At 49.6% G+C, this 25,278-nt stretch overlaps 1 protein-coding gene across 2 annotated transcripts in view; it reads right to left on the bottom strand.

Moving 5' to 3' along the window:
• Positions 1–25,278, bottom strand: part of Ypel2 (yippee like 2) — a 58,160-nt gene that overhangs the window by 11,695 nt on the left and 21,187 nt on the right. For both annotated transcript variants that reach the window (XM_075991210.1, XM_075991211.1), the window contains exon 2: positions 24,645–24,958. In XM_075991210.1, coding sequence (XP_075847325.1) covers positions 24,645–24,761 — 117 coding nt within the window. In that variant the 5' untranslated portion in view covers positions 24,762–24,958. The remainder of the gene's footprint in view (positions 1–24,644; positions 24,959–25,278) is intronic.

Below are 25,278 nucleotides of genomic sequence, written 5' to 3'. Positions count from 1 at the left end.
CTACTTATGCACTTATGTATCTGATGTACATGGGTGATTTATCTGCACACCAGAAGAGAATTGGATAGTGTGCTCACTGCCACGAGGGTGCTGGGAATTGAACTCAGGACCTCTGACGAGCAGCCAGTGCTCTTAACCACTGAGCCATCTCTCAGGGCGCCATATAAAAAGTTCACACCATATATACTTTATAGCAGCGCACTCACGGCACCCATGAATATGGACAGTAAACTTACACTGCACTGGGAACGCCCATCTGCTCCAGGGCATTGCTCAGGAGTAACTGCTAGGAGCCTGACACAGATTAAAATTCCTAGAGAGCAGGGGCTGTGAGGTAGGATGCATGGCAAAGAAAACAATCTCCTTGGGCTCAAAGGTGGCTCACAGGTATGCCAGGACAGATCCTCCAGGCCTGTTTGGTAAGAGTATGCTGGCACAAGTCCAGGCCCTGCCAAGGGTGCTGGACCCAAGCAGGGCTGTTCTGGTGGGAGTACATCTTTAGGTACGCTCCAAGAAGCAGAATCTACCACTGTCTCCCCAGCCTGGCACTCAGAGCAGCTGCATTTTCTGAGGCGGAAGTCTGGCTGCTCTTCCACTGCGGATTCCACCACCCTGGGGACCCTGCCAACCCAACATTTACGATGAGAAAAACAGACAGGGAGAACAACAGGCTTCTTGCAAATAGACACAGCAAGAATAGCCTGGCTGGGTCACTGTATTCCGTAGGGCTGGCCCAGCCCAGCCCAGCACAACCTGGCACAGCCTGGTGTTCCCTTGGGTGAGGGTGGTACCGAAGGTGGGGAAGCTAAAGGAAGCTAAGGAAACAATTAAAACAAGGCAAATAGAACAGAGACCAGGAGATGCCAGACTGTCAGACACATTTGTTTGCTGTCATTACTGCCAGGCAACAAAGCAGTTCTTTTCCATGCTGTGTGTCAACCAAGGCTGGTGTGCAGGCCGGCACCAAAGGCTTTGTTTTGTTTCTGGCATACAAAACTTTTCTTCTGTCCTTCAAAGTACACTACCAGCAGTGGGCCCAGCCCTTCCAGACGGCTCAAAGACACAGAAAGGGCCCAAACCACTCAGTTCTGGCCCTGTTGGGCGTCTGGAAGGCAGCAACTTCTTTTTCAAGCAGGGAGCTGCTGAAGCTGGGTGTGGTGGCACATGCCTGCAACCCTAAATCTTGGGAGGCAGAGGCGGGAGGAATGCGGGGAGGCCAGCCCGGGTCACACACAAGACCCTGCCTCAAAAAGAGTGAACACTGGAGCATTAGGGGGCAGAAGGCAGCGATGTGGGGAGCAGGTACAACCTCTGGCAACAGACTGAGCACTTGCTCGTCATTCCAGAAGACCTACCTAGGTTCCAGTCCTGACTGTGACACCCCCACTCACCTGCTATCTGACTCGTGCCTTTCTCGGCTCTCATTTTCATCTATAAATGGAAATCATGCCTATTTCAAAGGGCAGTTAAGAGGGGGAAGCAGCTGGGCACACACATTTAATCCCAGTACTCAGGAGGCAGAGGCAGGTGGATCTCTTTGAGTTTGAGGCCAGCCTAGTCTACAAAAGAGTTCCAGAGCAACCAGAGCTGCTGCAGAGAAACCCTGTCTCAAAATCCAAACCAAACCACAAAACAAGGAAACCAGCAAGCCCCACAAGGTAGATGACGGCCAGAGTAGAAAGTTCTACTTCCAATCAAGGCTTCTCAGGACCTCAGGGAAGAGAAGAAGTTGACTTTTTAACTCTCCAAGGCTCTTCTCTTGGGGACTATTAAAAATAAAATCGTTTATGTGTGTACACATGCATCACATGTGCCCGGTGTTCAGAGAGGGCATGAAATCCCCTGAAAATGGAAGGAGTTCCGGATGGCTGCAAGCCTCTATGTGGATGCTGGAAACCAAATCCCACTCCAAGGGGACCAAGTGATTTTAACAGCTCTCCAGCCTTTCTCTTACCAAGCCAAAAGGTAGGGCTTCCCCACTTTGCAACTCAGGTGTCATCATGAAAAGGGAAAAGAGCCGGGCAATGGTGGCGCACACCTTTAATCCCAGCACTGGGGAGGCAGAGGCAGGCAGATCTCTGCAGGTTCAAGGCCAGCCTGATCCACCAGACCTAGTTCTAGGACAGCTGGAGCTAAACAGTATAAACCTGTCTGAAAAACCAGAAAAGAGAGAGAGGGGGGGAATGAGAACGAGGCTAGTGAGTTCCAGATCAGCCTAGGCTAGAATATAAGATTCTGACTCAAAAATACTTTTGAGACATAAAAAGGATGATGGAAATATGTCTTTAAATATAAAATTAAGTGGATCTTGCTATAATCTTAGGGTTGTACAATCATTATCATGTTTAATTCCAGAACATTCTCATGTTCCAGAAAGAAATCTCAGCACCCTTTCTCTCTCTTGCCCCAGCCCCTGGCAGCCAATCTCCTCCCACCTCTACAGAGCTGCATGAGGCACTAACTATACTTATGAGGTGGTTAAAACTGACCTTTGAAATGCTTTCAAATGCTTCATCAGGACAGGAGCCAAGTATGTAGATATAGGTACAAAGGAGGATCAGGGATCAGTAAGACCTTTTCCCTTGGAACTGTGGCTGGCGCCTCCCCATACCCAACAGGAAACAGATGTGGCATGTTATGAGAAAGGGTCAGGTCAGCCATTTTCCTATTATTCGTTCTCGTCTTTTTCTCTGTCTATCGTTAGTGTCCGTGAGGTCACAATGAAACACAGCCATTGCAAAGGGCTGGAACCCCAGCCAAACAACGCTAGATCCTCCTGGACGCCACCCTTGAAGAAGCATACGGGAAAGTGAGAAGAATGGTAGTAATGAACAATGCTAGAAACTTCCAGAACGAAGCACACGTGTAGCTGATAGAAGCTGACTGTTTAGTTAAGAGGAAAAGACTCCTACAGGGGATTTCTCCCATCGTCTCTACGATAAGAACCGAGGAAATGGACTCACATGGAAATGGGGAGGTGGTTAATTATGAAGGTATTTCCGGGCTGTGGTTTCCACACTGGGACATAGGTCACCAGGAAGACTGGGATAAAACAAAGCCATTCGGGTATCTTTATGATTTACCAAGAAAAAAACCTCCACATAGGGATCTGGCAGCCTTAGTGGTGTGACATACCTATAATCCCAGCACCTGGAAGAACTATCTACATCTCTACGTGATAAGTACCATGTGACTCAGAGTTACACAGGGACACCCTGTGTCAAACAAACAAAAGGAAAGGGACTTCAACAGGATGGCTGGCTTCCTTGAGGTCGTTCCTCTGTGCCTGTGGCCTATGGGTCTCACTGAAGGAAGGGCAGAGAAGGGACACTTTTTGTTTTTGGTTTTCTAGACAGGGTTTCTCTGTAGCTTTGGAGCCTGTCCTGGAACTAACTTTTGTAGACCAGGCTGGTCTCGAACTTACAGAGATCCGCCTGCCTCTACCTCCCAAGTGCTGGGATTAAAGGAGTGCACCACCACTGCCCAGGTGAAGGGCCTTGTTCAAAAGGAAGAAATAGTTGCTGTGCATGGGATAATTCATGGTCACTGTATTTGCAAAAAGTGGGAAGAGCCCCGAGTGCCTGATTTATTGCTGAAGGTATGGCATAGTTGGGGATCTCTGCCTCGGTGAGACCTTTCACTTCCTGTTCCTGTTGACCCAGGTGCCCCGAAGTTTCAAGGTTGGGCCTAAGGACAGGTGGTGCCCCAGCTCACCCAGTCATGACTGCCTGGTGTCTGGCAAAGAGGACGCAGGCAGCTTTGGTGCTTGGGAAGCCTTGGACCAGCTCTCCCTAGCGGCATGTCCCTGGGCAAGGCATTTCTGAGTCTCTGACATCCATGTAGAATCTGGAAAACTACCTACTCCACAATATATTCTAGCTAAGAGGGATGCTGTTCATTGTTTTTTCAGGGAGATCCCAGACTCCAGACCCTACAGGTTCGTCCCTCGGCTGTCCCAGGGCCTCAGCTGGACTTGGAGCTGTGGTTGTTCTCTGTTGCAGTAAAGGCAGGATTCTGAGTGTGCGGCAGTGGGTTTGAGTGGTAGAGGCCAAAGTAAACAACCAGGCAGTGAGAAAACAGATGCTGCCAGTTAGCAGGACCTTCCTTCCCTCCCTCCCTCCCTTGGAGAATTAAGGCCTGGCAAATGCTCGTTCTTCACCGGACAGAGTAGAGAGTGCCCCCCAGGACAAAGGCCGGCAAGTCAGCCTCACAAGGCCTGCTCGGGAAGATGACATTTTTCTGAACCAGCCCCTGGGGGTGGCAGAATGATGTAATGGCAGCTTGCTATTGGGCATCAAATTCAAATCAAATTTGAATTTGCTTTAATTTTGATGCCATTCATCTATAAAACTAAAAACTTTTAACAAAGAGTATTCATATTGGAGCTCAAATTCCTCTCAAATTCTTCGGGCCTTTGAAAACAATTCAGGGTTGCTATCATTTAAGGAAAAATGCTATTACTATGATCAAAGCATAAATATCAATATATTTTAAATATACTAATCAAAATATAAAAGACTCCTATTCCCAAAGTCAATGAGGCATATGCAAATGAAATGTCCTTAAACTAAAGAAGGCGTGAACCAGCAGTTAAAGCCTACAGACTCCTATTGCAGTAAGCGCCCAGTGCCTTCCAAGGTAAGCGACAGGTGATACAGAAGGAACTGCTTTCTAAATATTTCTAACAATCACTCAGAGAAATTGGACAGAGTCAGTAACACGAGATTTTTTTTTGGTTTTTCGAGACAGGGTTTCTCTGTGGCTTTGGAGCCTGTCCTGGAACTAGCTCTGTAGACCAGGCTGGTCTCGAACACAGAGAGATCCGCCTGCCTCTGCCTCTGCTGGGATTAAAGGCGTGCGCCACCACCGCCTGGCTCGGTAACACGAGATTAAAGGGGTTTATGAAAAGGACTGAATGGGTGGCAAGGAGGCTGACCGGGTTAAGGCACTTGCTAAGTCTGGTAACCCTGAGTTCATTCCCTAGAGCCAACACCTGACGGAGAGAACCACACATGGTGAGTTAAAATGTAGTTAAAAAAAGGTTGGAAATAAGTCATGGCTCACACTGGCCTGGTACTCACCATGGACCAGGCATGATCCAAACTGATCCAAACACAGCCAGTCCTCTAGGCAATACAATGAGGAAGGCTAAATCACCCCCCACTTTACAGATGCTTAAGGAATATGCCTAGAGTCAAACAACAACATGAGAGACTCAGGCAATTGGCTCTAAAATCTGGGGGAGCACGAAGTCGGGGTAACAAGGGTATGGTATAAGTGACTTTCTAAAAAGAAGGGAATTAGTTTCAAATGTATGTTGGGCACTAGGGTGTAGAGAGAACAATTCAGATTTCACCTCCAAAACAGAACAAGAAACACCCAAAGTCACTTTGGGAACCTCCCAGAGTCACTCAACTTGTCAAGGTCATTGTAAGCCTAAGGCTTCTGACTTCCCATCCCAAGATTTCCCTAGCAGGCGTTCACTGGGGAAAGCTGTCTCTGTTGGGAGTTATGGGGGGCTGTGGACCCCTGGACCCTGAATTCCTTGTGAGCAGCTTGTTTTTCCTATGCTTGCAGCTGCTCTGAGCAAAACAACTTGTTTTCCTCTCCTCTGAGAAGCCTGCAGCTGAAGGATCCCGGGAGCTGGGGCGTGGCCAGAGCCCTATATAAGCTTCCCCTGAGCACAATAAACTTGGCATTCTTGTAGCAAGGATGACCTTTGTCTCCGAGTGTTTCCATCTCCAGTCCCCCTTGCAGTAGCACTAACCGTCCAGCACTGCAGGCGTAGAGCTTTACAGCTCTTTAATGAGAGAGGGATGGGTCAATCTGTCAGAACTGATGAAATCTCATCGGCCATTCAAATGCCTCTGCTCTGATGCCATGTTTACTTAATAGTCTAAATTTAACTCTCGCTCAAGTGGGTTTACCTTCAAGGAAGATAACACACAGTCCAAGCTTTCAGGATTAAGCGCTGGAAATTAATGAATTCGAATTCTGGTTTACCAGTCAGCTCTCTGAGTTGTGTTACAGTGAACCGCTTCAGAGTTTGGTTGCTCTTGAGTAAACGAAAAGGAAAACAAAAAACTTGATTTATGGACCTATGGTGTGTGAGGCTGTCTAGGGACCACCCAGGGGATGTTCTGCACCCCGGGCTAAAAACAGCTCTCCAGCTCACTACTGAAAGATTATTTCACAACACTTGAAATAAATAATTCAAAGCTAAGAAGTTGGCTTTTAGCTTTTTAGCTCCTTAAAAATCCTTTCGTTGGCAAAGAAGGATTTGAAGGCTGCTTGGGCCTTGTACAGCAAAGGCGCCAGTAACCACGGTCCCTTGAAAGCCCCCGTAGTGGGCTGCACTCTGAGCATCCTGGAAGCCCTCCAAACACATAGGACGACTTCCTCTTGTTTATTTCACAGACCCACATGGCTCTTGCTCTTATCGCAATTTCCCAATACTTTTTAGAGCAAACTCACTACCTTCTTCAGCCAATTGGCCCTTCACTGCCAAATTTCTTAAATGAGCTGAGTGAGCCCCTTCCCCTTAGGGCTGCCTACCTGAAGTTCTGCATGTCTGCATCAAGCGTCTGTGAACTAGACATCCAGCGGTTTGGTGTAATAGAGTATAGCTAAGTCGGCTGGCACCCAATTCCATCACCTGGAGGCAGAAGCAGTTCTAGGGTAGCCTGATCTACATAGCCTGGTGTATGGTTACTTGCGGGCCATCCATGGCTATATAATGAGAGAGAACTAAGAGTCCCCTAGGAGTGGAAGGCATGGTGACCGAACAACCGGCTAGGTTTGCTTGTGTAAGTGCTCTGTGATGTCTGTACAAGGCTGAACTCTGGGGACAAATTTCTCAGAAAGACTGTGACACATGACTGTGCTTGGGTAACCCAGGCTTTTAATTCCTCGTTCTAGCACTTTGTCATGAGCTTTACGTCTCTGGTCCCACGTTCCTCCTCTGTACAGCGGAATGACAGTGTCTACTTTCCTTCAACTATCCTTGGTGTTTTCTCTACCTAACTTGGCTTCACATCTCCCTGCCCATGCCCTATGCTTCTGTACCTCATTTTCAGCCCTGAATGTCAAACACCAACTCCTCCCAGAAATGCTAATCCACGTACAAGGTCTTACAACAATTAATTGCACTTCAGGTTGATCATATGAACTAAAGGAGGCTGCTGAATATGTTCCTTCCTGCGGTGGCAGCTGTCTGGCTTCTACTGTATTAGCATGTTCCCACCTCCAGTTCAGCAGACACACGCATGAAGTCAGATATGTTACTTAAAAGGTCATGATCAGCATCTGAGAGGGGGAGCTGAAGCAGGAGAAATATCACAAATTGAGACTGGCTAGGCTGTGCAGTGAACTCCAGGCCAGCATGGTCGCCAGAAAAAAAAGCCTGACTCAGGTGTAGTGGGGCACTCAGGGAGCAGAGTGCAGGCAGATCTCTACAGATGTTTTCTACATAGTCAGCAAGGACAGCCAGAGCTAGAGAGAGACCCTGTTTCGGGAAAGGGGAAGAGGACATGGTGGGGGCTGTGAGAGCCCCAGTGCAGACCACAGAAACCAGGCAGAGCGCGGAAGGCGCTGAGAAAGGGCCAGGATGCACACAATGAACTCCTGGCATTTCTGGCTCACCAGAAATAGAACATAACCAGATCGGAATAACCAGCCTATTGGCTCCTAAGCTAGGAAAAACTCCATAACCTGCCTTTCCCGAGGAGAGTGTCCCCAGTGCTCTCTGTGAAATGGGGGAGCTGAGAAAGGTCTCTTACAGAGCAGACCCCCAAGTCCATAGTCTCTAGAGAACAGCCACCTGGCACACTGAAGGTTTCTGACTCAGACCTCTCCACACTCGTGGTGGTAAACGTCCTCTTTGCTTTTCACTGGTTGACCTATCTGATGATCCCTTGGCTTAGGGCTCTCAGCACTCAGATGGAGAAACTAAAACTCCTGCTGTATAATCTGGTGTTCATCTTTCTTCCTGGGTCAACATGAAAGTATTGGGCTCATTGTGAATTATCAGGCCCTGGGAAAACAATGCCTAGTCAAAGGGAAAGGTGCCAATCTAGGGCAGTCTATGAAAGTAAAGAACTGAGGATGTCTAAATGGCCAGGGAGCAAGGGAGGGGGCTCAGAACCACCCGCCACCTGGTGTGGTCACGTGATCATGCTAGTGCTCTTTATTTAAATCTCCAAGACCTGCTGGATACCACGGAGGATTTTAACTAGTCGTCTGTGTACTGAAGGTGCTTATTACAATCTGGCCAAGCAGGAGACAGGCCTAAAACTCATAAATAAAACATGCTAACAAAGTTAAAAGTTTAAAGATGGCTGGGGCCCGGAGAGGATGAGAGCAACAGTCTGGGGCTGTTCACAGGAGAGGGTGCTCCTCGGAGAGGAAACAGGGATTAAATCTAAGAAGCCAGGAAGGTCAGAAGCCCAGCAACCTTCCCCATTGCACGTTCTAGAAACCAACAGTGGAGCCAGGCGTGGTGGCACATGCCTTTAATCCCAGCACTCAGGAAGATGGATTCTCTGAGTTCCAAGACCAGCGTGAACTATAGAGGGAGTTCCAGGACAACCAGGGCTACACAGAGAAACCCTGTCCCCAAAACAAACAAAACACAAAAACAAAAATCAAGCAAGCAAGTGGTCCAAACAGATGTTCAAAAACAAGACAGGGTCTTGTTATGGATATATAGCCTAGGTAACCCTGAACTACTTGATCTCACCTCAGCCACCTGAGTATAGATTATCAGCTATTTGGACAAAATAAAGACTCCACCCCTTATATTTCCCACAATTTTATACCCTTGGGGTGTGGTCTTAAGCAATTTTTTAGATGTATTCATTTGTTTTGTGAATGTATACACGGAGGTCAGGACAGTTTCCAGGAATCAGGTCTCTCCTTCCAATCTAAGTTGCAGGGTCTAAACTAAGACCATCAGGCTTGCGGCAGACCATCTTGAAGGCCCCTAAGCACTCCTGATAACTAAGCACTCAGAAGTCTCAGGACAACCCTGGGACTATGTAGGTAGTATTATTTGCATTCCAAGGGTGAGGAAAGTAGATGGGGTCTGGGCCACTCTTAGACCCCCAAAGAGAGACCCTGGCCCCTTTCAGCCATCCGCATTCTTCTGTGAGCCTTGTCTACTGTCTATACTTCCTAACACCGGGCATCTTCACCCCTTACTCCTCAACATCCCTGATGGGGCGGAGAAGGTGTGCAGTATCTACCAGACGGGCAGGGAATCCCAAAGCGGAGCTTGTTAGTTTTTAAACAAGGACCAGCCAGTGGGACCAAGAAGTGGGAGCTTCACCCAGACTGCAGGGCTTTCATGTTGCTCCATGAATGCAGCCAGGACAGCAAGCCCTGGTGTTTTGCAGTCCGTTACCAAGTCTCTGATTAGGTCTAGCAAGGGACTCAATTAGCATCATGGAAACACGGAGCAGATTTCAGAAGAAAGGTCAGCCACAAGCCCTAGCATTTGCTGTCAGCCATCTGCCAGGCAGGAAGTACTACTCAGATCTATTTTTAATCCTCTTCCCTGGGCTAGGACTCCTGGGAGAATGCAGAGGCTGGGGTTATTCCGAGACAAACATCTAATTGCCACCTTTCTATACACATCTGAAAACACTGGATCCTCGAGACCAACGCAGACGTGGAGGCCCAGGTCCTGGGACTCTGTCATTCTGGACTGGACCCACAGGTCATCTTTGATAGCCATGGGAAAGTATCTTAAAAGGCTGATTGGGCCATGAATTCTATTGGGTAACTTGGTGATCCATCTCTATAACCAGGTTCCGAGGACTGGATCATGGGAGGGACTTCCGGCTAGGCGTCCCTGGGTTTTCCACAAAGGCCTGTGGAGTGACATGGTAGGCTTCCTCACTGCTGCCATCTTTATTTACTCTCGTTTGTCTCGTCAGGTAAACTGAAACCAGCGCAGCTAGGCAGAAACCTCATTCATTACTCAGTACAGGGAAAGAGGAGAGAAGGGGGAGATGTTCCATCTCAGTTCCCAAGGACCAGGCATCCAGAAGCAGGAATCTTCTGTCCACTGGCTTCCTCTCCCTCTCGTTTCCACCACAGTCCTGTCTCACTTCAGTGCAGCCCAGGGGATTGGACTGGGAACCTGGCAGGACCAACGGAGATAATGCAGAAAGGGGCCTGGCGGTTCAGGGAGCCCTTCTATTTGAGGCTCACACCTCAAAATGAGTTCCCTTGTCTCTTGATGCAAACTTCAGCCTCCCGTTCCCATCCAAAGGTAAAACCTCCATCCCAGCCAAGCCAGACTCCATCTGCCAGCATCAGGGTACTGTGCCCTCTGACAAAGGGACCGGGGGGGGGGGGGGGCGCGTGTGTTAGCCGGCTCTCCACCCTCCCCTTCCCCCCAGCAGCCTTATCTATCAGTGAGAGACAAGTGGGAAAGGGAAGCTGACACAGCATTTGGTTGCAGGAGCTCAGCCTAAGGATGTGAAACAGGAGACTGGGCGGCAGAGCAACTCAACACCAGCACCCGTGGGGCCAGAGTGAGGGGAGGAAGGGAATGAATAGGCAGGTCTGTGCTTCACAGGTGCCCTTGGCTGGATGCTGGCATCCCAACCCCTCAGTGGTGGGGAACTCTGCTCCAGTGAGCTGGGACATACATGTCTGGGGGGGGGGAGCACTCCAAAGGTCACATTCCCCTGACCTAGTTGGACCACAGTTAATTAAGGCTCCCAAGCCCTGCTGACTCCTGGTTTCCTCTTCTGGTCTAGTTTCAGGAAAGCGGGGAGTTAATCAGCAAACAACTGAAGACTGGTTACTCTCTACCCCTGCGGAGGATCATGTGTTCCCTCTCCATCCCCTCCTGCGCCCAAGCAGAGCCAGAAAACCCCACTTTTAAACAAATAGGGACTGGGAGACAGTGATCGCCATAAAGTCTGATAACCTGACTTCCAGGACAGGTGAAGGGAGATTACTAACTCCTACGAGCTGTCCTCTGACCTCCACACGTGGGACGCAGCAGGTACGCCCAAATGTATACTCTATCCCTCACACTCACAGAAAAATAAAAGTTGCAAAATTAAACAAATAGAGTCAGACCTGCTGGTCCACACCTGGAGGTAAGGCAGAAGGATCTAGAGTTCAAGGCCTGTCTAGGCTATATGGTAAGTCCTTGTCTTTAGACAGCCAAATATGGCCTAAGGAGATGGCTCAGTGGTAAGCTGATTGTGTGCAAGCCGGAGCCAGCATCCACAGAAAAGCTGGGTATGGTAGCACACACCGATAACCCCAGTGGCGTGGCGGTGGGTGGCAGAAGAGTGGGGGAGGAGAGGGGAGCTATGGCTAGGAGACAGGCAGAATCAGGGGACCCACAGCGGGTCAGCCTAGCCAAACTACCAAGCTCCAGGCCTCGGCCTCTCTACATACTCCTGCACAGACAAACTCACTGCATGCACATGCATAAATAAATGTGATATATTTAAAAAATAGAAAAAAAATCTTCTAAGTTAGGGGCTACAATCACCAGCCATTCAGGTACCCTTACTCAATAAGTCAGGGACATGCTAGACGACAGTGCCCAGGCCCTGGGAGCCTCTGGGTCACTACAGGTCCACTCAAAGTCTCCCTGCCTGTCATTTGCAAATGATTAACCTGATGGCATCACTGGAAGGGGGTGCAGCCTGACGGTTATTAATTATCAACATCCACGGCACATTATCGATGCTTTTCCAGCTGCTGTACAGTATCAACAATGCTAGTCACTCACAGCTCCAGGCCACGCTTTTGCCTGAAACCAGCCACACTATCCTATTCCTGCCCAGTTCTAATAAAATCCTATTGTTCCCTCCCTAAAGTTGTTTAGTGGTTCCCTATGGCACAGAGAATTAAGTCTAAACTCCTCAGCACGGCCTTGTGCACCCTGAGACCCACACCTGCTGACCCGAAACACACTCTCTCTGCTCAGAAGGGAATCCCGTCCCGTGCATGCAGCTCTGGCGTACGCAGCTCTGGCGTGCGCAGCTCTGGCGTACCCATCTATACAGTATACAGAATGATCAGGTGCGCAGGAAAGCCTGCATTTCGACCCATTTTACAACAGCTTAGCTGCTGCACTAGAAACACAGGCCGTCTACAGACGTTAGTTAATTAGATTCTAGCCACCTCTACAACCCCAGCATTTCACACAGCAGTGCTCCCTGTATGCTTCATCAGTGAGGTTAAGATATTTGTCCAACACAGCGCTGAAAACTGCTCAAAGCCAGGGCTGAAGCAGAAGTGAGCGGACCCTTCCATTCAGGGTTTTGAGGATGGTGCCACTGACTCTTTACCCAACAGGGCTGTGCAATGTTTTCCAGTTAGAGTGAGCCTGGTTACACTGTCTGGCTCAGTCACCAGCTTAACCTATGGTGGGAACCTGTGGGTGCTCAGCGGCTAAAAATGAAGCAGAGCCAGAGGAATGGAATTTTCCATAGTTGCCTCAATTCCTGCACTGTCCCTGCCATGTCGGGTCCTGTGGGGCCACCACTTTCCCCACCGTTCACTTCACAATAGGCATTTCAAAACAAACATCTGCCCGAAACACTGGCAAGGCCTGGAAGCCCGGGCCACTCGTGCTTTTGGTAAAGGAGGTTTCAGGGGCTCTCTGCCTCTCTTGATGTTTTCTCCAGTACCACAGAGGTTAGCCGTGAGGACCATGGGCTCGGCAAAGCACAATGTTTACTATCTGGTCTTTCTATGGAGTCTTGCAGACCCCCGGCTTTAACCCGGAGAAGAGAAGATCAAGCTTCAAGAGCCCCTCCCTCCTGGGGCAGGCTCCTCTCTCTCACTCCCACCCCCAACTCCCTATTGCAAGCTCGGTTTTTTGAATGAAGTCATTTCTTTTTTTAGCGCTGTTTTGCAAGCCTGGGATCCACAAGCCTGTCAGAGACATACAGGAGCCTGAAATACCTAGCACATGACCTGGCACCTGATGGTGCTCAATAAATGTTTATTGAATAAACCAAGGCATGGGAAGTCAGCCAGTCTAGCTCTGAACCAGAGGTCCACAGCCACCCCCCTCGGTTTCAAGGTGACCAATCACACAGGTGGCTGGCAGCAGCCTGGTGACCTAGATGTGCCAGGGCTTATCTTATCGGCTTTCCTTCTTCCTCATGTACTTACCCAGCACCCCCACCCCTCAGTGCCCAGGGCAGAATGGCCTGTTGTTTTCACAGAGAAGCAGACAGGCAGGGAGGCGCTCTCCTCCCCCACAGATATATTTTTGCGGTTCTTCTTTCTCCTGGTAGGGGGAGGATGAAGAAATATGATTTCATATGCATCTACCCCTCAAGATTCCTGGGTGAATCTGTCTGGAATAAAGAACCCATCTCAGTGCCCTACCTGTCATTTGGAGCTTTCAGAATAGAGAGAGAAGGGGGGGCTACTAGGAAGAAACTTTGGCAGCTTTTTAGCAGGTCCAGAGTTGGGGACCAAGCAGCCACTAGCCAACAAGGAGACGCTCTGAGAACAGACAGTCTCCCCAAACAAAAGCCAACGGCAGGCAGTTTCATTAGACTGAGCTAGACCAAGGTCCTGATACTCTAGGATCGTCATGAGGAAGCTGAACGCGTTGCAACATCTCACGTAAAGACAATCTGAACAGAAAACAGAATAGGGATACTGGCTTCTCGGTACCCGAGATAATTTCCAGGGTCAGGCCCAGAGTGAGGACCCCCACTGTGGCTGTCACCCACCAGTAGCCAAAGGTTCTGTGAACCACTCCACTCCCCCAGGCTAAGGCTTCTGTCTGCTACTGCAGACCCTGGGTCTATCAGCTAAGGCCAGGGCTCACAGCACATGGCAGCTCACACACATCTCTCCCCATCCATCTGTTGAGAAACTGATGCTAAAAAGAAAAATGAAAAATGCTTTTAATGGGGCCAACTCTAACAGGAAGGAAAAGGGGCTCCTAGTTCCTCAAAGTTGGGCAGTTTTTCTTCTGATGGTTATAGATTGCCTCCCAAAACAGACCCAAAGGGAGAGGAACTATAGGGAAAGGGGGACCACCTGCTATGGCCCCTGACACTACTGTGGTCTAGAGAGGGTGTCTGTGGACAAGTGGATGCTGCTGTTTTTAGCAGCAGCTGGTGGAGCTTTCTCTACCACCCCACCCCCCTCCTCCTGATACCAGCCACAGGCCAGGGAGAGGAGAGAACAGAGTTTGGTAGCCCTGACCTCAAAGATAATACTTAGGGATCACCAGGTCAAACCCTCCCCTCCTGAGTTTTGCTGAACTTTGGGAACAAAGATATCAGTTTTTGTTTTGCTTTGTTTTTTAAGATAAAGAAAATGGCTCCTTTCAAAAGAACGACCCCAACCCCCACGCTGCAGCCTCACAGAATGAAGCAAACCAATGGAGCAGTTCACAGCTAGGGACTTAACACCAGCCTGGAAACCCTCTTCCAGATGTCAAGGCAGCGGTTGTCACAGTGGATTGAAGTCTCTGTAACTGGCTGAAATGTGGGTCAAAAGAAAAACAAAAAACCAAGCTCACTTGACAGATTATCAGGGAAGATGGGAGCCCCTCTGCTGCTCAGAGGCAAGGCCTCCGAAGGGCCCTGTTGCTAGGTGCTGCTATTTAATTACCTTAGAACTGTAAAGAAAACAGAGTCCAGATTGGAAAGACCTCGGTAGATAACAGGATAACTGCCAGCTAGCATGGCTAAGCCTCCCGCGAGACAAGAAGATACAGAGTGCCAGCCCCCAGTTATATCTGGGGACCATGTTCCATCTGATGATTTTCCTCAGCAGAAGCTGCTGCTGGCTATTAAGCACACTGTGAACACTACCACCTCATTTAATTTCCCTAAAAAAATCCAACCACATCTCTACATACTCCTCTTATTTTGTCGCTTACACCAAAGTCACTTAATTTGCACAACTATCAGGTGAACAGCCAAGATCTGAACACTGGTGGGCTGGTTCACGCCTTACTGCAACCTTGGCGGGGGAGGTCGAAGGAGACGTACTGCACTTATTGGGATGTGTGCAGAGGAAGGGAGCCACAGTGGAGCAGTCTTGGAAGATCCCAGGCTGACACCTTCATTTCCCCCGCTGCAGGGGCTACGCCCAGCACTTAGAAGCACTAATGTGCAAGGCAGTAAGCTCAGGTTCAAAGGTATCTGGTCTGAAAGTTCCTCACTAGGAAGCAAGGCAAGGCTGCATTAAGAGCGCACCTGAGGGTGAGGCCAGAGTTAGGGTCCTAGACCCCAACTGCCTGGACCACAATGAGACTCTGGGGGTGGAGGTGGGGTCTATAACAATTCAAAGCGGGGAAGGACTCTTACAGGCAGGGCACAGCTCCCTGGGAAAAATTCTTAGGTGATCTTCGAGAATAGATAGAGGCCCTGGGATTTCAAGTAGCAGCAAGGAGCCTGCCTAGTGCGGGTGAAGCCCTAGGTGCCATGGCCAGGGCGCACCCCCAATGCTCCAACCCACCAACTCCAGTGTGTGGAAATTAAGTGGAGAAACAGGGAAGAGTCCCCAGGCACGGGCTATGTCAACAACACAAGGTGTATCTACCACCAACACTTGTACACAATCATAGGTCAGCCAATGCCAAAGGAGCAGCCCGGGCCACACAGACAGGTTGTGGCGAGAAGAACTGGGCAGATCTGAAATGGCCTACCTGACTTCTCTGTAACCTTGGCCTTGGGCAAGCCACCTGATGCCTACCTAGAAGGGATGTGGTAAGTATGAGAAGGAACAGCACGTCTGGGGAGGTGGACACACAGCAGATAGTCAACAGTGGCTGCTCTCCTCAGCACCACTTTTGGCCCTCTGCGGCCGCAGGAGATGAGGCCAACATTCCATCTCACCTGCTAAGATCTCCAGCTCCTCCTCCCTAGCTCTGAGATCAAGTGTGTAAAGAAGTATTATTCAGGCTGGGTCTGGGACTCCACCCTATAATCCTAGCACCAGGCAGGCTAAGGCAGCGATGAGAAACTAGCAAGACTGTCTTTATGAGGGGGAAGGGCGCGAATAACAGAAAAGGGATCTCACTGAACAGATGACACAGGAGCAGGGGAGTCTGGGCAGGAGACAAACCAGCAGTTTTATCATTCCAGAGGCCAGAGGGAGAGCCTGGGCTAACGCAAAACCACAGGAGGGGGCAGTCCTACAGCGAAGTCTTATCCCCAAACATGAGCATTCCTGAGAAAGTCTCTCCCAGGAAGAGTGGTTCATGCCTACCTGTAATCTCAGCATTTGAGGCTGAGACGGGAGGACAAACAACCGCAAGTTTGAGGCCTACACTATATACGGATTTCTAAGCCAGTCTGGACTCCAGAGCAAGACCCTGTCTCAAAAATATATATTATACATGATGTGATACATATGTTATGTATTATACATCTCTCCCTGTGTATTTTGAGTGGAAACACACACTTTTAAGTACCTGCGACCTCACTACGTGTCCACATATAGCGTAGGGGTAAATTTAGCAGGCATGCATTTATAAGCCACAGAGCAGGCTTGCAGGACACACCTCATTTGGTCAAGTCAACATCCCTTTTTGCTATTTAAAATACCCACGATCCCAATGGATCGGATTTGCGTTCCAGCTCCCTGTAGTCTGCAACAAGACACAAAAAGATGATTATCAGGCCCCCAGTCCCCCAGAAGCATCCCCAGAAAACAGACTGGTGAGCAGCATGACACATGCCAGGTCATTCACTTTCCCAGGGAGCAACCATGACTAAGGGACCAGTCTGACACTTGGCTGAAGACGAAGAACCAGAACTGACTCCCCTGGTTCACACCATAAAGGGAAGGAGTTCATGGTTTCAACCACTAACTGTACACTTTCTGCCAAACAGCACTCTACAGTGGGTCCTGAATCACCATTCGGCTCCAGAACATTCAGACCAAAGCAACACAGCTGTGGACACAATCAAGTCGCCTTCCAGCCCCTCCTTAGCAGCTCATCTTCCAAATGACAGCAACATGTATCACAAGCTGGCCATAGAGGACTTATCCCGTCTTCAGTAATATCCACTGCCAACAGGATGAAGCCTAACTCCAATCTGGCTTCAACCTATCCCTCCAATCTGTTTTCACACACTTACTAATCCAGAAGATTGGCTTCCCCTTCGAGCTTTCTCCACTGCTCCTGTTCATGCTGCCCCTCCCACCCACTTCTACAGTGTCCTCCTGCCTTTGTGTCCTAAGTGCTGGGATTCCCTGGCAAGTGCCACCACCCCTGGTTCAAGGGCACTCTTGAGGTATGCACACACCCTTACTCTTGCAGATAGGGGTTTACATGGTTCAAACAACAACCTCAGAGACCGGACGAAAGTTATCGTCCTAAAAAATACACATGTGTATATACTTACACATGTAACTTCAGGGATTCCTTCAGTCAGTCCACAGACCCTAGACTGCGTCTCCCTAGTTGAAACCCTGCCTTGGGGTGCTAATATTTTACTAATGGAAAATCTGCCACCTTGAAGCACTACACTAGAGATAACGTGACATCATAAGCACCTCAAGTAACACATGGGCTAATGGGACACAGGTGTCAACATACTGGTGATAACTGTCTCAGGAGAGACTCGAGCCTGGTCCCCACCATCATGAGAGGATCAGCCTCATCTCACCCTGAAGTCACCAAATACATGGCACAGCGTTTCCAGTTCCAAATAGCGTTTTACCAAGTCACTTGGTCACTTGGTTCAGAGATTTTTCTGTTCAGCTCTTTTACCTGCCCCCCCACATGCACACACACCTTAGGTGGTCAGCAGACAGCTCTGGAGAAGGATGAAGGAGCTAATACTTCATTAGGAGTCAGGGCTTTTGGGGAGTAAGCACTTGAAATAAGGGAAATAATTTAAAGTTGGAAGTATGATTCCCTTTACAAAGCCTAACTGCTAAAAAATCCTTTGGAATAAACTTTGGGTATAGCTCACGAATGCTGCTGCTAGGGAGATACGGAGCTGGTTGCACAAGCATGGGGACCCAAGTTTGAATTCCACAAAGCATGTGACAAGTTGGGTGTGAAGGGAAAAAAATGTGGGTGAGAAAGAGAGAAAACCAAATGTGAGAGGCATGGTGGTGTGGAGGTGGAGGTGTGGGTGCGGGTGTGGAGGGAGGTGTGGAGGTACGGGGTGTGGAGGGAGGTGTAGGTGTGTGGAGGGAAGTGTGGGTGTGTGGAGGGAGGTGTGGGTGTGTGGAGGGAGGCGTGGGTGTGTGGAGGGAGGTGTGGGGTGTGGAGGGAGGTGTGGACGGAGGTGTGGGTGTGTGGAGGGGGGTGTGGAGGGGGTGTGGAGGGAGGTGTGGGGTGTGGAAGTGGAGGTGGGGGTGTGGAGGGAGTTGTGGGTGTGTGGAGGGAGGTGTAGGGTGTGGAGGTGGGGGTGTGGGGGTGTGGAGGTGGGGGTATGCGAGGGGTGGAGAGGTGGGATGCAGAGGTGTGGGGTGCGGGGTGTGGGGGGAGGTGTGGGGTGTGGAAGTGGAGGTGGGGGTGTGGTGGTATTCACTTGTAATTCCAGCACGGGGAGACAGAGACAGGGAGGTTTCCCGGGTCACCTGGGTCAGCCAAGTCTGTGGGAGAAAAGGTGGTAGCAGCTGAGGGACAACAATGAAACTGACTACGGCCCTACACGAAAGCACAGGCACAGACACACACACACACACACACACACACACACAGACACACACACACAGACAGACACACACAGACACACAGACACACACACACAGACAGACACACACACACAGAACTTAAAAAAGAAAAAGAAAAACAGACTCAGAGGCACAAGATTCCCAACTAGGCCACACAATGATAGTTCAACCTCCCGATTCTGAGAGTCCTTTAATTACCGGGTAGAACTGGAGCCCCAGTAAAAAACTTCTATGAGATAGATATTTATAGAACACACTTCAATCCTGTTTCCTCCCCATTGTCAAAATAGAAATACTAATTTTATTTCAATTTTTTAATCCAGTAGAGTATATATCCATTGGATTAAAAAAAAAACAAAAAATCAAAGGGGCTAGAGTGATGGCTTAGCAATTAGGAGCATTGGTCAGCCTTGCAAAAGACCAGAGTTCAATTCCCAGCACCCACATGACGGCTTAGGCCTGTAACTCCAGTAACTCAGGGGATCCAGCATCCTCCTCAGGTGCCGGCCACACACAAGGTACACATACGTTCAGGCAGACACACACTCACACATACACACACTCAAAGTGAGCGTTCCACATGCTTTGCGAGCTAGCCAAACCCACGGCCCTGTGACATGGATGTGTTCCTCAAGAGTTGCTGTGCTTTAGGGGGAGCGTGAGTACCAATCTTATACCCCAGCATCTACTTTGCTTGTAGATTTGCCCAAAGAAAAGGAAAGACATTTTGTTTTCTTCTATATTCTTCATGTGATTTTTTTTCCTCTTTTGAGATAGGATTTCATGTAGCTCAGGTTAGCCTCAAACTTGCTATGTTGCCAAAGATGACTTATGAACTTCCCAACCCTTCTGTGTCCAACCCCTAGTGCCGGAATCACACACACCGACTGCCATATTTGTGGTTCTGGGGCTCCAATTTAGGGCTTCCTACATGCTAGATGCATCCTCAGCCCAGGACCTTAATACTTTAGAACATCAGTACTCAACCTGTGGGTCGTGACCCCTTTATGGGTCAAATGACCCTGAGGGTAGAATATCAGATATCCTGCATACCAGATATTTACAACTCATAAGAGTGGCAAAATTAGTTATGAAGTAGCAATGAAAATAATTTTATGGTGGGAGGTCACCATCACATGAGGAGCTGCATTAAAGGGTCACAGCATTAGGAAGGTTGAGGACCACTGCTTAAGAGTATATGTGGTTGTTTTTGCTGAGACGGGCAGTTTCTGTGTAGCCCTGGCTGTCCTGGAACTCGCTGAGTAAACCAGGCTCGCCTCTGCTTTCCAAGTGCTTGGGATTAAAGGTGTACGCCTCTAACGCCCAGCTAGGGTACTGAAAGCTCAGAATGGTGGGCAGCAGAAACCAGGAGAAACAAAGTTCTGCCTGACAGGACGGTCAGCAGGGTGGGACAGATCTCTGCACCACAGCAGCACCCCGCCAGGCCCGCAACCTTTAAGCCACTGCACTGGAGTGAGAGGTAGAAGGCTTGCTGGGAACCACAGTTGTGGAACACTAGGGCTCAAAGGCACAGGTGGGAAACTAAGGACAGCTTAGCCCTTTAGCGGCCACTAGATCAATACAGCATCAGCACACGGCACCCTCCCACCCCTCCTCTCAAAGCAATGCCACAGAAAATCTCTTAGCGGGAGGAGAGTCCAAATGCCACCACGGCCAGCCCGAGGAACCCCACAAGGAACAAAACCTGCCTCCAGAGTTCCCAGCCTTATTTAGAAGGCAAGTCAGCTCAGGGCCCTTCGCACAGAAGGTGGCCCAGACTGAGATAGAGATCGCTGGTTCAGAGTGCCCTGACCTAAGGCTGGTCACTGCCACACCCAGAATGGTTTCCTCATCAAAACCAGACAGTCTGCAGTCCTAGAACACCTGTCTCCAGAAAACAATCAGACCCACAGATCCGACCAAACAGTAACAAGTAGGTTGGGTGGTGAGCAAAATATTGCTTCCTTCCACCTGCCCGGACACCCACCCAACAGCCTCCCACAAAGCCCTTCCGATAAGGATCAAGTCTCGGAATGAAGTCACAAGTTTCCAAACGCCCTACCGCTGCTCAGTTGAGGGCTGGCGGGCAGACAGCAAGGCAAGGCATCCTCACAAAAGCTTTGTGAAACTGGACTTGGTGGCAGGGGCCTATAGATCTTGACTGCTTGGGAGGTTAAGGCATACGGACTCACCGATCCAGTGGAAGCTGGTGTATTTTTATGCTGGGCCTGCCAACATTAAGAAACAACATTGCGAGCAATTCCTCATGTCAACTCAAAACACCCCAGCACGGGGACCACAACACCCTCTAAAAGAAAGGCTGTAGGAACCTCGGCACACTCCCCGGAGGTCTCCCCTCCCACAGACCAAAGGCTGTGTTACTTCCTATGGACACGTTAGGCTCCCAACTGTCCCCCCTGTACATACAATGCCCAGGCACAAGTCTTAATGGAAAACACGTGACTATTAACCAGAATACCCCCCTCCAACCAACATACTCCCCCTACTCTACATTTGCATGGGAAGACCAAGAGAAGAAATGGAACCATTTCCTATTGCATTCATATTTACAAACCACCTATGCACCCCTGACCTCACCTGAGCTGTGTGGAGACCCCATGAGGTAAGCCTTGCTATGGAGGCACACACAAAGTGTGGTGACCTGCCCCCCTGCTATGGGTCTGAATGGTGCCGCCCCACCATAGTGTTGAAATACATGTATTGGGACATGTGGCCTTTAGGAAGTTATTAGGCCACGAGGGCAGAACCCTCATAAGTAAGATGATTGTCAGGATAAAGAGGCCAGAAGAAGCCAAGCTCAGTAGCACATGCCCTGATACCTGGGAGGTCAAAGCAGCAAGACCACTTTAGCCCAGCAATTCAAAGACCATACCAGGCAACTCAGTAAGACTTTCTCAAAACACATGCAGAAAATTCGAGAATACATAAATAAGCCAGAGAAAGATCCTTTGCCCTGCCCACTATGGAAGGCCACACAGTAACAAGAAGCCTTCTGTGAACTGAAAAGAAGTGAACCTTGAGACAACCTTGAGTTTGCCAAATTTCCAAATCCGGGGTTTCCCCGCCTCCAGAAGTGTGAGAAGTCAATGTGTCTGTTGATGGTCCATTGTTACACTAGCCTTCATAGATGTCAGACTCCATTAACAGCCAATAGCATTTTGCCCATTTTATGAGTAAGAAGGGAAAGACTCAGAGGTTGGGCAGCTGGCTGCTGGCAGCTTACCTCCTGGGTCTGTAAAGAGAGCTGGGAAGGAAGCAACCCCAGCACAGCTTTCCAGCACCAGAATCAACATACTCTGGCTGTTTAAACTTTACCATGTTGTACTTCCCTGATGGCTTAGCAATGCTGATAGGAAGGGAGCCTGAAATCCCTGCTCCTATGCTCATTCTGTGCTCTAGACCTTTGCATCTCATGCGCTATAATAAAGCAGACCCCCCAAACAAAGGTCCAGCTCTCTGACTCAGGACCCCATTTCACGTACAAAGCCTCATTTAGCTGCTCCGCTGCACCCACCCCCGCTATCTGCTGCCCAGCTCTCAACTCCTACTGGGCAGACTCTGAAACCATACAGGAGATTAAGTCAAGAGGGAGAACAGGAGGGACATTCTCTCCTTGAACTTTCTTAAATGGAGGAGGGGGCACAAGAAAAGAAAAGGCCCATTTTTCCAAGGAGGGGGCGAGGCAATGATCTTTCCATTAAGCAGATGTGCATAAGAATGTATAGATTATTTAATGCTGGGGGTGGCAGAGCGGAATAAAGGAAGCTTTGTACCTTCCCCAGCACCCTTCCCTCACTCTTTCCCCAGCCAGGCATTCCACCCAACTCTTTAAATCATCCAGCCCTGATGTACCCCATCTGTGCACTGGCCGCAGCCAATGAAATCAAGGCCTGTGCTGACTTTGGCCTGGACTTGTGAGCCTTCCTGCCCCGGGAGTGGGTAGGAAGGAGGACATGAGGCCAACCAAGCTTTTCTTTCTGCCTCATCTCCCAAGGCTCCATCTGCCCGTTTATTTGATCACTTACTGAGTTTTTGCCATGGGTCAAATTCTGACCTGGGGACTAAGTCAGACAGAACACAACAGAAGGACGTGGAAGGGTACATGAGAAAGGGGGGCTGCTCTCGGCAGAGGCTTGAGACCCCCACCTTCATATCCACAGAAGGCCGCTTGTGTCTCGTGGCTAACTGAAACAAAGCAAGGACGTGGCAAACCATCAACGGCCCTGTCCACCTGACCAAATGCAGTAGAGATAACCTCGAAGGTCATTGCCATCTCTACAGAATATCCGACTTCCATCCATCTTTTCAGACCTGCAGACAAAACCGGCTTCCCTGCTGGTATGGCGTGGCCTTCCACTCACCTTAAGGAGTCACAAGGGTTAGTGGAATAGCATTTTTTAGTCAGTACACAGATGCTAAAATGCACTGGAGCCTTGACTTCTTACACCACAGACACTTCTTCCTTATGTTAAAATGGTGCCATAGATGTCTCCCTAGATAGAAACACTTATTTTGGAAATGTCTCCAGGAAAAGGTTGTGGAAGGGATACGGCGCCAACTCAAATACGAGTTTTTGGCTCACATTCCATGCCAGGAGACTGGCTAGCTCTTCCATAGACATGGCCTCCTACATCCAAATTTCCAGTCAAGGGTTTACCCCCAAAACTCCAAAGAACCCTGCACCAAGATGATACAGTAGATAGCTAAAGGCTCGCTTAAGTGTAAATAACAAAGTTTGGGGATGAAGAAGAGTGGAACAGGTGGACATTCTGCCAGGGCCCTGGGGCATCGAGGTTGAGCTTGTATGTTACTGGGCAGCTTGGAACAGACCCACAACAGCAGACTCTGTTCTGGGCCCTCATTTCAGAATCTGTGACTGCAGACTCGATTATCTGGTCAGCCTTCACGCGCCAGTCAAGGCAGCCAGCTGGAAGGGGAACGTTCTGAACTGCGGGCTGGAGCTGTCACCCCTCTTGGGGAGAGACTACCAAACCCAAGGAGAAGAAAGCAAGAGTCTTTGCCTAAGTATCTGTCTGTCCCTTAATTGTGTGGAGGCTAGCTTCTCAGGAAAGATGCTATTAAAGGGGGAATTCTCCCACGATCTTTTTCTCTTTGTCATCAAGCCTAGTAAAACCTGTTTCTCCTCCCCTGGGAACCCAGGGCTGAGAGGGAGATAGCTCCCCTGAGAATACTGCCCGAAGTATTCAGTTCCTGTATTACACAATTCAGAACCCGAGTTTATTCATTAGTAACCCCCAGCCCCAACTTCAGAAGCAGCTGTCGAGGCACCTCTGGGAAAACAGGGACTCGTTCTTTAGCTATGATCAAATGTCACTCTGTATCACTTTATATAGAGGTTCCTTCAGGCCCGGGGCTCAGCCTTTCAGCAGGCCACTTTTGTTCCTCCCCAAAGGACAAGTTTTCACAATGCCTCAGCCTCGCCACTTTCCTTGGGGCTTGCCAGGGGCTCTCCCATCTGAGCTAACATGGGGATGGAGCGTGGCTCTGTGGTAGAGTTCTTGCCTAACATACAGAGGCCCCGATGAACCACAAAACTGTGAGCTGCCAGGCCCCAAAGCCTCTAACAGGGTTGACATCTAACTTCTAACATAAGCTGCTCCGAGCTGGGCGGTGGTGGTGCATGCCGCCTTTAATCCTAGTACTCAGGAGGCAGAAGCAGACGGATCTCTGTGAGTTCAAGGCCAGTGTGGTCTACAGACGGAGTTCCAGGACTGGTTCCCAAGCAACACAGAGAAACTGTCTCAAAAAATCAAAATAAATACAAACTGATTCACTACTCTGTCCCTGCAATTCCGAGTTGATTCTCAGTGGACAGTGTGCAGGTCGGCCCTCTCCTTATAAAGACAGTGTGCAAACATCCTAGACTGTAGGAGAGCTTGTAAGTCTGTGACTGCAGGAACAGAAAATGCACCTTTACTGGGAGGCAAGAAAGGCCTTCCTGACACCAGTACCTTGGAAATGAGTTCGTCATGATTGGCCAGGTGAGCTCTGCAGTGGATGCAGCTGTAGGTGCGGTGGCAGGAGGGCAGGTATGCCTGAAACGTCTTGGATCTTGTCATCTTCACCATCGGTGCAGCTGAGTGCTGGGCGAACTCTGGGGCAGCCCACGAGGCACTCCCACAGGACGGGTCGCACGGGAAACACCGGAAGACACAGGTAAAGGCCGTGGTTTGGCAGGGGGTGGGTGTGCGGCAGGCTCCACACACTGGTGACGTCTTCAGAGGAAGGACTCTCTAGCAGAGGCCCACAGCTGGTTCTCGGCAGCCTGCGGCAAAGGAAAACACCATCATCAGATGGAGCAAAGCTTCCGACAAGATGAGCGCAAGCGCCTGAGAGGGATCAGCAGACGCCGGCCACAGAAGACCCGTCCTCGTCTCTGACCCTTCACACTGCACCACTCCAGCCTGCTGGCTTTGTCAGATAACTGGAGATTCAGCATTAACACAGTATTTTCAAGAATGACACAGGTGCCTAGCAAACTGGCATCATCAGCATCCCTGGGCACAGAACTGAAGAGGGGCTATTGGCAGCCCCCAGGGAAGACCACTTAGGAACCCACACCCCCAGACTCGGAAGCGATTCAGC

This window comes from Microtus pennsylvanicus, chromosome 11 (genome assembly GCF_037038515.1).
Source record: "Microtus pennsylvanicus isolate mMicPen1 chromosome 11, mMicPen1.hap1, whole genome shotgun sequence".
Lineage (NCBI taxonomy): Eukaryota > Metazoa > Chordata > Mammalia > Rodentia > Cricetidae > Microtus > Microtus pennsylvanicus.
The sequence above is the reverse complement of the archived record's forward strand: the minus strand, read 5'-3'. Positions and strand labels throughout refer to the sequence as shown.